At 56.0% G+C, this 10,563-nt stretch overlaps 1 protein-coding gene across 1 annotated transcript; it reads left to right on the forward strand.

Annotated features, from left to right (window-relative positions):
- Positions 1 to 2,541: 2,541 nt before the first annotated feature.
- On the forward strand, positions 2,542 to 7,866 carry TXNIP (thioredoxin interacting protein). The gene is made up of 8 exons (XM_085319957.1): positions 2,542 to 3,027; positions 4,118 to 4,190; positions 4,294 to 4,441; positions 4,812 to 4,914; positions 5,099 to 5,355; positions 5,460 to 5,616; positions 5,794 to 5,942; positions 6,177 to 7,866. Exons 1-8 carry the CDS (start codon positions 2,778 to 2,780, stop codon positions 6,210 to 6,212), a joined length of 1,173 nt encoding a protein of 390 aa, XP_085176083.1. The 5' UTR covers positions 2,542 to 2,777; the 3' UTR covers positions 6,213 to 7,866.
- The last annotated feature ends 2,697 nt before the right edge of the window (positions 7,867 to 10,563 follow it).

Here is a 10,563-nt window from a genome sequence, read left to right on the forward strand (position 1 = left end):
GTTTCTGCCTCACCTAATCGCTTCCCCTTGACCCACTCAACAGCCCCTGCTGTCAGTGAGTCATTTCAGGGCATAGTTTCTAACACGGCCCATCCCTGCTCTTCGGGGTTGAGTTATCTCCGACACATCCAATTAGTCATGCAGCCAGGAGAAGGCTCTGGGCCGCTCTCCCCATCCGCCTGGATGGCAGTGGCCCCAGTGGTGACTTTTCTCCTTCCCTGTGTCCATCACCAAGCCTGGAGGGATCCTCCAAGCAATATGTTGCCAGATGATAAGGAGCTGAGAGAGGGACCAAGGCCTTAAAAAATTGCTTAGTGGAAAGGAGGAAGCACCCAAGAGCTGGTCTCTGCCCAAAAACATAACTGATTTCTCGTTGATATTTTTATTTTTAAAGAGGTGTGACATTTCAAAGCTTCTGTTTTACAAGCTACAATTCCTCAGTGTTTCCGAATCCCTTRCTTAACCCAAGATGATGCTTGCGTGGGAAACCTCGTGAACCAAGTCTCATCCTGAGGAAGTTGCAGCTGCTCCTCCTTCAGCGGAGGGAGCAGCGAGGCCTTTCCAGCTAGATGGAGGTCAGGGGAGCAAAGGGAAGAAGCTGATGGACAGATAAAAAGAAACTTGGAGGAGATCCAGGCTTTGAAACGTGCCTTGGACAATCTCTCTGGCAAACTGAGGACTTCAGCGTCCTTTGACATCGCTGGAACGTGTTTGATAGTTGGGGGGAGAAAGCCACCGTGGGTGAGAAGAGCCAGATTGGAAACCTCCTCCTTGGGAGACCAGCGCGGAGGGAAACCRGAGACGGGGAGCGCAAACACGAAGGAACGCGATGGCGCGAGCGGGCCCAGGACCAAACCGAGGTCTTGGGGATCGCGTATCCCGTAGCTGGCCGAGGCTGCAAAGAGAGCCTGCCTCGTTTCACCAAATTAGAGCAAATCCATAATTCTCGTTAAAAGGCTCGGGGACCTTTTTCCTAGCAATGGGGAGAGCTTGTCAGGACCAGAGGCAGCAGGAAAAGGCACAGTTCCTCCATTACGCACCGCGCGGCAAAATAATTCTCTCGCAGCGAGGAAATTTGTCCTGCAGCTTGGCAGGCGATCAGCTTATGCCCCGCGAGTTTATCTGACCAGTTTATCAGTTTATACTAACAGGTGTGAATTAACTTTGAAGGACGGAGAGGAGGGCGAAGAAATAAAAGCAGGGCGCGGGCCAGAAAGGCACGGACAAACAAGCACCATGCCGGGAGGGCGAAGGACAACCCAGACAACGGGGAACAAAAACAGAACAAAAACACGTCCCTTTCCTCCTCGGGGTGGGGGGGAAGGTCGGTCTGCGGAGCAACCCCACCACCACCTCCGCCCCGTTTCCATTCCTGCCTTTTTATCGCTCATTTAATGGCTCCAGAAATATCGCCCTCCAGTTTCCTCCACTCCCCATGCCTGTTTTCCTGAAATGCGAAAGCAATAACTGCTCTTAAAACATATGACAAAAGAGCCTGGGGGGGGGGCACACAAGGGAAAATTCAAGGGTTTCTCCTGGTTAAAAGCCCCCCCGTGTGAGTCACYCGCTCCCCAAATTGGGAGTGCATGTTTGGGGAGGGGGGGAGCTGCTCTCGACACGGCTGGAAACATCCCGCATCGGAGCGGGGCCGGTGGGGACGAAGGAGGGAGCGAGCTGTCCCCTTCCCGGCGGATGACGGGGACCATGAGTAATTCTGCGAAAAAAATCACGGCGGGGAGGGGGGATGCGGGGGCCTCTGAGTGGGGATGGAGGGGTGTCGCTGTGGGGGGGGGTGTCACCCTGCAGGGGGTGGAAACGGGTTGAAAGGTGCCCCCCTCTCAGGGGGAGGCTTTCTCCAGCCCAATTCCACCCTTATTTGCCCCAAATCTTGAAGGAGGGGGAAGCAGGGCAGTGGAAACACCTCAGCTGCTTGACCGTGGTGGGGAGTGTGTGTGGAAATGCCCCCAAACAGAGCTGTTTGGGGCAGGTACTGAGGGGCAAAATGCCCTCAGCGGGGTGAGGGGCGCACCGGAGCCCTGTGGGGGCTTCCCCAGTTCGACCAGTACCACAGGCACCGCCCCAGTACGGCCTGTACCGGGCGCTGCCCCTCGGCCCGCGCATCCTGAGGGGGGCTCAACCCCCTCCCTCCCCCACAGCCCCGTAAAGAACGTTACATCCTGTTCCCTGCTCACCATTGGCTCCCACCGCCCACCCCCCGGCCGCGTCCTCGCCCGCCATTGGCCAGCCGCGCCGTCACTCCGTGACCCCCTCCCGCTCCCGCCCGCTCCCCGCTCTCCTCCGCTGCGCACACGCTCCCCTCTCCTTCACACGCTGTCCACGCTCCGCACCCGGCGCGCTGATTGGACGGCGGCGGTGTAAACAACGCGGCGGCGGCCAATGGAGGCGCTGATCACGCGAGCAGCACGCTTGGCCACGCGCCCTCGGCGTGGAGAGCTCGGCATCAACAAGTGCGGGGGGGGGAGAGCGGGGAGGCGGAGGCTATAAAAGGCCGCGGCGCGCAGGGGCCGGGCTTAAACCGTGGAGAGCGGCGAGCGGAGCGGGACCGGTTGCAGCAGCGTGAGGCACCGCATCCGTTCTGCTCCGCAGCTGCTAGGAAGGGAAAGGTTGACTTTCTGGCTTAAATTCTGACKAAAAATCAACCTTTCCGAGGTCTTTTTTTCCCCTCAATCGTTGCTGTTGAGGAGGAAAAAAAAAGCAYAATAAGTGCCCAGCGCAGCTCCTTGTCTCAGGACCGTCTCCCAAGCCTCACCTCAACCATGGTGATGTTCAAGAAAGTGAAGACCTTTCTCGTGGCCTTAAGCGAGCCCGAGAAGGTCTACTGTAGTGGGGAGAAAGTGGCAGGGCGCGTGGTCGTGGAGGTGGCCGAGGTCACCCGCGTCAATGCTGTCAAGGTGCTGGCCTGTGGCGTGGCCAAAGTCAACTGGGCCAAAGGCCCCCAGCAGTGCAAGCAGGAGATGGAGTATCTGCGCTTCGAGGATGTCCTCATGCTGGAGGACCAGCCCACTGGTGAGGATCTGGGGCTGGGAAAAGGTTGGGAGGCGCTGGGGCAAAAGGTGGTGGCRAGCAGGCAGGAGAAAGCTTGGAAGTAGCCGCTGAAGAGCGGCTTTGCCTGCTGGTTGTTCCTCTTCAGCAAAGGGCTGGGCTGAGTCTGCTGGTTGTGCCCGCCTGGGGTACGCATTGACAGGGCTAAAGCAGAAATGGCATTTGGAGGAGTTGCCGCATCTCGCTGGCGAGAGGAAAATGGAACTGAATGTTGGCTAAATGAACTGGCTGAAGCCTTGGAAAGGGATGAARGGCAGAACAGGGCTCGGATAGGCTGTGGGTCAGAGTCGGAAAACTCAGGGCTGCTGTGCCCTAGCTGGAGCACGAAACAAAAGCGAGATGAGGCGCTTGCCRGAGCATACAAAAGACATTAGGCGTTGATGTGGCTGGCTTGACTTGCTGAACAGGCAGCGATGCCATGTGCCTGCAGGGAACAAGTACCAAGGTTGACTTTGGCTGGGTGTCACCATGGCAGGAAGTGTCTCCAAGTTCAGTACAGTGGCTGGTACAGTGTGCTGGGCAGGTGGTCAGAGAGTGGCAGGTCCAGATCCTGCCTGAGCCAAAGAGTCTCAGTCTCTTCCCTGCCTTTGTCGCCCTTCCCTGTTTGGCTGGCTCTGGGGAAGGCAGAGATAGGCACTTGGCAGACTGCCTTGGAAGATAAGCGGGGTGATGTGAAATCGTGGAAATAGATAGTTGGGGAAAGAAGTGACTACTTTGTACTCTGAGAAAGTGGAAGTAGGGTGTGGTAAGCTGAGGTAGCAGAGTCTGAACAGAAGCTGATCAGGACTTGGTGTCCTGGTTTCAAATGAGGATGTTGAAAGAAGAAGTGAAAGCGTAGATTAGCAGTACTTCCCTGCCTTAAGAGGACACCAGGTTCTCAGACTGTTCTTAGGGAACAGGTGTGGGTGGCTCTTACCRAACAACTAATAGAGCTCTTAATGCCTGCAGTGCTTAGACTTACCATAATCTGTGTAAGCAGAACAGTGGATAATGCTTAGAGAAACACTACCAACTTCATCTAATATGACCCTTTCCTTTCCTTTTCTTTTCTCAGATGAGGATGGCTCTGTAATCTTGAGACCTGGAAACAAATATGAATACAAATTCGGATTCGAGCTTCCTCAAGGGTAGGTATTACATCAACATTATCTTAAAAAAGCCTAACCTTGAATTCCTATGGAAAACTATCTTGCTATATCAATTTTGCCTAATGAGTGTTTCTCTTTGTAGGCCTCTGGGTACCACCTTCAAGGGAAAGTATGGCTGTGTGGATTATTGGGTGAAGGCTTTCCTGGAGCGCCCATCCTTTCCCACTCAGGAGATAAAGCAACGCTTTGAAGTTATGGATCCCGTTGATGTGAACACTCCAGAATTACTGGTAAGTAAGTTTGTCTTGCCACCTCTGAAGTTTGGGTGTCAGTTAGCATTAAGGGGATACAAGGGCCCTTAGATAGGGTCAGTCTGACCTCTGTAATTAAGACTCCCCCTATAATAGGCTTTACTGCTTAGCACAGATTAAATAGTTATTAAGAACTCTCCAGAAGGCTACAGGGAGACAGGTAGAAGTGAGTCACTGATTCTGCATTCAGTTAACTGAAAGATCCTCAACCGTCATGAGCAATGGCGGTGTGAATTTGAGGAAGCTTGAATCACAAAACAGGAGCTGGCAAAGCTCAGAGCTGGGAAGGAGGATTGGGATGGGAACACTGGGCAGGTTTCATCTGAGTAACAATCTTATTTCTTTTCAGTCTCCAGTTGCTGCCAAGAAGGAGAAGAAGGTGTCCTGTATGTTCATTCCAGATGGCCATGTCTCAGTCAGTGCTCAAATCGACAGAAAGGGATTTTGTGAAGGTAAGAGCCTGTTTCCCTCCSTCTTAGAGAAGGGAAGGAGCGGGGCAAGGGGTGATGGGACAAGCAGTACCTGAGCAAAGGGGCAATGTCAGGGAGTGTTCAACTAGAAGATGAGCCAAAACAAGAAGTTACTGCAAGGAAGAAGTTCTGACCTTTCTAACGTGAAACATTATTCTCTCCTCAGGTGATGACATCTGCATCAATGCAGACTTCGAGAACACTTGCTCCCGGATTGTGGTGCCCAAAGCAGCCATCATTGCCAAGCACACCTACCTGGCCAAYGGGCAGACGAAGGTGTTCACCCAGAAACTCTCCTGTGTCCGAGGCAACCACATCATCTCGGGCATGTCTGAGTCCTGGCGAGGCAAAACCATCCGTGTCAAGAAGCTCAAGCCGTCTATCTTAGGCTGCAACATCCTGCGTGTGGAGTATTTCCTGCAGGTAGGTGTCTTCGATTGTGGCCCTTCTTCCTCTTGCAGTTAGTGGGTGAGCTTTGTCTGCTGTTGGTCTCTGTCATGCTAACAGCACTCTTCTGTATCTTGTAGATCTATGTCAGTGTCCCTGGCTCCAAAAAGATCATCCTTGAGCTGCCCCTTGTCATCGGCAGCCGGTCAGGCATTGGTAGCCGCAGCTCCAGCATGGCCAGTCAGACCAGCTCTGAAATGAGCTGGGTGGACTTGAACCTCCCTGATGCTCCAGAAGGTGAGTGGAGCGTGGTGACTGCGAGCTGTTCGTCACAGACACTTCAGACCTGCCACAAACTTTGTGCTGGGTGTTAGATGGGTTACAGGCTGGATCAAAAGCCTGGTGGGGTGCTGTGGGTGGATGCAAGAAAGACCTGCGTTGACCCTGGAGAATAAAGTTGTCCTTTCCTTGTAGCACCCCCATGYTATTTGGACATTGTGCCCGAAGACCACCGCCTGGAGAGCCCCACCACTCCCCTCCTCGATGATCCCGACAGCTTTGACAGCCCCATCTTCATGTATGCTCCRGAGTTCAAGTTCATGCCGCCACCCACCTACACAGAGGTGAGAAGCGGCGTCACCCTGCTGACTGCGGGGAGGAAGCTGTGCTTCAGGGTGGCAAGGGACTTGGCTGGGCTGAGGGGTGCTGGTTCCCTCGAAGGGTTGGCTGGCTTGTGCCACCTGCGTGGGAATAAGGCAGAAGAGATTGCAGCAGCTCTGGCAGAATTAGTTTGATGGGTTTTAGCCTCAGGTATAATTCTCAAAGCATCTAAATGGTCTTTCTTCTTGCTTTCTCAGGTGGATCCCTGCACTGCTAACAACAACGTGCAGTGAGTGCCAAGTAAAAAGTTGCACTCACGCTTTTTCTGGACTCTTAAATCTGCGATGATTTATATCTAGCAGCAGCACAGACCGGGGTCTGTTTAAGAGCCCTGCTGCAGGAGGAAATGGCCGCACAGAGGGCACACATCCCTAGAGCTCCCAGGGAGGCTCAACTCAGCGAGTGTGGAAGAGGTGAAGTGTATGAGTCTTTGTATTCCCTGATGTGCTGACTGCCTTGACTTGTACCAAGAAATTCTCACATAGCTCAGGGGTTGTTTAGGACCTTGCTTACAGCCAAAGTCTTCCAAAAAAAAAAAAAAAACCCAAAACGCAAAGGTGCTTATGTGGAAACTGATGGAAGATTCTTGTGTGGAGCAGGGAAGGTGTAAATGCCTCAAACACCTCAGTTATGAGTCCTGAGGAGAGGCAGATTCCAGCCTAAAAAGACTTGTTCAAAAGATGTTGGTATGGCAGAAATTACCATCGCGATGCCTTTAATCTGATACTGTCCTCAAAAACGGACGAATCTGTTCGTACATGTTCGTTTCACGTCTGAGAAGGCACCCAAGTGTGCAAAGATTTTAACTAACCTTGTTCCTCCGATAAGGGGGTTGTTGCTCCTCTTTAAGCTAATGCCTTTAATCTCAAAGCTTCCGAGCGTGGACGACAACATGTCCTGCCGTGAAGCTGCTGGTCGGAGCGCTCGCGCTCTGCCCTTTTCCAAGAYGGTTACCTTGAGGTAGAAAACAAGGCACATCCAACAACTCAAGAAAGCAACAACCCTGTTACGGGAAGCTCCTTGTAGTCTAATAAGTGCTACCTTGTAGTCTAATGCTACTTCGCATGGTAATCTGGTCTCATTTGCTTGTTCAGAATTTCAATTTGTAAGCTCAGCTCTGCAACTGAGCCGGTTTGTGTCATGTGATTATTTTCATAGTATTATCTTGAGTTACACTTTTCTGAACCTACTAAACCCATGTAAGCTAACACTCCCAGTGTGATGGGAAGAATCACTATCCTGTCCTGTTTGTTGTCCTCGATTTACTACTATTTGCAGGTAACCAATGCACCAGCCTCCCAGGACTGCTGAGGCTTTACTGATGGTATCCCTGTGGGACAAGTGAGCTGACGGCTCCTTGTATCCAAGGTGAACTTCCTCATGCATTCCCCTTCCTGGCTGTCCAAACAAAAGTCTCCCAACAGTACTGACCAAAGCTTCATCTCGTGGTGCAAATTGTCCTGTCTTGTGTGATGTCTAGATGCCAGGAGCAGGGGCTCGTGTGCACACCCCTGACCTGAGCAGAATCACTGAAACCAAATCCGTGACTGGGGGATGGCTCTTGTGAGGGGGGGCGAGGGCTTCACCCCCTCGCCCCGGGTGCATTGTGTTTGCCTGCTGCAGACACAGGAGAAAAGCACTTTTCTGTGACCGTGGGAACCCAGCGCTGCGTGTCCAAAGCCTCAGTGTAGATGGCTCTGGCAGGGCTGAGCTCTCAAAAATCACAACAGCTGCCTCTGACTGTCAAGACACGAATCTGATATTAATTTTTTCTACTGTTATTTTGTATTTGTTTTGGGGGGGAGGGGAAAAATCTATATTTTGTACTGCTGAAATTCTATAAACCCCTATAGGGTCATGTTTTTAATAAAGATTTCTAAAACTGAAGTGGTTGCGAGAGCCTTTTTGACTCGGGGGTTGAGAAGGCGGCCGATGACCCAAGCGAGCCCCCAGTTGCTGAACTGGGGAGCTGCTGTGCAGTTCCAGAGCACGAGGGGCGGCTGGCGGAGGGGAGGCGCTGAGCTGCGCAGGGGGCCGAAGCGTTTTGCCTTAGCAAGGAGCCTCCCGGCCTGGTTTGCGACCCGTTTCCACGGCAAACGTAAGGTCACCTTGGGGGTGGCACAAGCCTTGCGCCGTGCTGGGGCAGCGGGTGTGCGGGGAGGTGACGCCCGGACCCGGGGAGCAGCGGGGCGAGGGATGCGCCGCTGCCTGGGGCTCGCTCTGCTCCCTCTCGCTCCCATTAACCGGGAATGCGATTTGAGGAATGCTAATTGGGATCTGAGGAATGCTGACTGCCTGGGTGCCGGGAGAGGAGCAGGGCCTTCCTCAGCCACCCGTGCCCCGACACCCGGCCGTGCGGCCCCCAGCCGAGGTATTTTGCCACCATTCATAGAGGTTTTTTACCCTCTTTTTCGGCGCAACAGGCGAAGCGTCTGGCCAGGCACCCGCAGCCCGGAGCAAGCAGGAGCGCGGCGTCGGCGCCTTTCCGCAGCCGCTGCAGCAGGAATTTCCTCGCTGACCACGGATTCCCCGCGACCCACCAAGGTGGGAACAAACCGCAAACCCCGATCCGGGGACCGGAGCGGCCGCGGGCCGAGAAAGGAGCCAGCGCCGGGCGCGCAGCCCCCCGCGAGGGGGAYCGCGCGGGACTCGCTGGTGCGGCTGCGAGCAGGAGCCGGCGGCACGCGGCTCTCGCCGCTGCCGAAACACGTGCGGCTCAGCAAGGCACCGCTCCGGGCGGCAACCGCCCTCGTCCAGCGGGAGCGTGAAATTCGGAGGAAGAAAACCACCCGCGGGGAGCGCGCCAGGGTAAATACGTGTCGCACCGGCGATTACGGGCCGCTCAGAGGCCGCTGCCGACGCTCGCTACGTGCCGGGGCAAAGGGAACCGGAGGCGCCCCGGGGCGCAGCCCAAGCCGGGGCCCAGCCCCAGCGGGATGGGACGGGATGCTCGCCGGAGGAGGTCGGCTCTCCGTAGGAAAAGCGGGCTGCTGGGCACCAGGCTGGGAAATTCCTGCCCACGGCCAAGCCACGTGCATGGAATAAGCCGGCTTCCTCGCGCCGGGCGGCCTCCGGCGCTGTTGTCTGCGGGCGCCCGGACCCCACCCGGCTCCTCCGGCCTTTTTGGGGATGTGGGTGAAAGTTAATGGAAAGTTGACAGCAAGTTGACGCTACCTGCTGCCACCGGATTTATCTAGGAACCAGATGCCTAGAGAGGAAAACAGCCCGGCGCTGCTGYGCTGACCTTGGCAAGGGCTCCGTCCCCTGCTTGGCAGCCGCCCCGCGCACARACCCGCCGTGCCTCAGTTTCCCCTCCCGCCTGGCCGCTGCCGGCCACCTCCTCCGCCCGGCGCAGCAAGCCGGGTCGTTAGCTCCGGCAAACGAGAGAGCCGCCGCGGCGAGGGGTTTGTTATCGGCCCTGTGGCTAGCTGCTGTGCCTGGAAGTACGCCGTGGAAATGGACTTTCTCCCCAGTAAAAAGCCATTTTCCACTTCTTTGAAACAGAGTTTTTTTTTTTTTTTTCCTTCAAGATCGAGACAAGCACAACACAATCCTCTTCCCCCCGCTGCTGCCAGGGAAAAGGGAGCTCCGAGTTCTCATTTCAAAGGCAGAACYGACCCTTTCCTCCGTGATTTCCTTCAAAAAGAGGCATTTTATCATCCCAGCAGGCGGCAAGGGAAAGGGTTCCCGCGCTGCGCCCCGGCTCCGGGCGGCCCCCGGCGCCGCTGCTCCGTGTTTATCCCCCTCTCTAATCCGTTTACGCAAGGACCGGCGGCTTTTCCCCCCATCCCGCTCTCTCCCGGCAGGAGCGGCTCACGCGGCGGCGACGCGGGTCCCGGCGGCGCTGACGTCCCGCCGCGGGCGTCACGGCTCGCTCCCGTGATCGCCGCTGCCTGTCCTCGGCGCGGGGTGCCGGGCTCGCCCGCGGCGGGGCAGCCGGATGCGTCCCGCTCGGGTTTCTCCGGAGAAACGGCCCGGCTGCTCCCGCCGGGCTCAGCGGCGACTCGTGCAGCTGTGCCCGAACCCTGCAAGCGAGGATTTTTCCCCAAATCCCACCTCGGTCCAGCGCTCCCCTTGCAAACACCAGCCTGCCTCAGTTTCCCTTCCCGGGCGAGGGTGCACCGGGAAGGGAGGTGCACTGAGAAGAGGGTGCACCGGGAAGCGCATGCACCAGGAAAGGGGTGCAGCAGGAAGGGGGTGCATGAGGAAAGGGGGGGGTGCACCAGGAAAGGGGTGCACTGGGAAGCAGGTGCACCGGGAAGGGGGTGCACAAGGAAAGCGGGGTGCACCAGGAAAGGGGTGCACTGGGAAGTGGGTGCACCAGGAAAGGGGGTGCACAAGGAAAGCGGGGTGCACCAGGAAAGGGGTGCACTGGGAAGCAGGTGCACCGGGAAGGGGGTGCACCAGGAAAGGGGTGCACTGGGAAGTGGGTGCACCAGGAAGTGGGTGCACCAGGGAAGGGGGTGCACAAGGAAAGGGGGTTGCACCAGGAAAGGGGTGCACTGGGAAGCAGGTGCACCGGGAAGGGGGTGCACTGGGAAGCAGGTGCACCGGGAAGGGGGTGCACCGGGAATGGCCGTGCCC

The sequence above is a fragment of the Rhea americana genome, unplaced genomic scaffold (genome assembly GCF_003343005.1).
Source record: "Rhea americana isolate MKP2758 unplaced genomic scaffold, rheAme1 scaffold_605, whole genome shotgun sequence".
Taxonomy (NCBI): Eukaryota; Metazoa; Chordata; class Aves; order Rheiformes; family Rheidae; genus Rhea; species Rhea americana.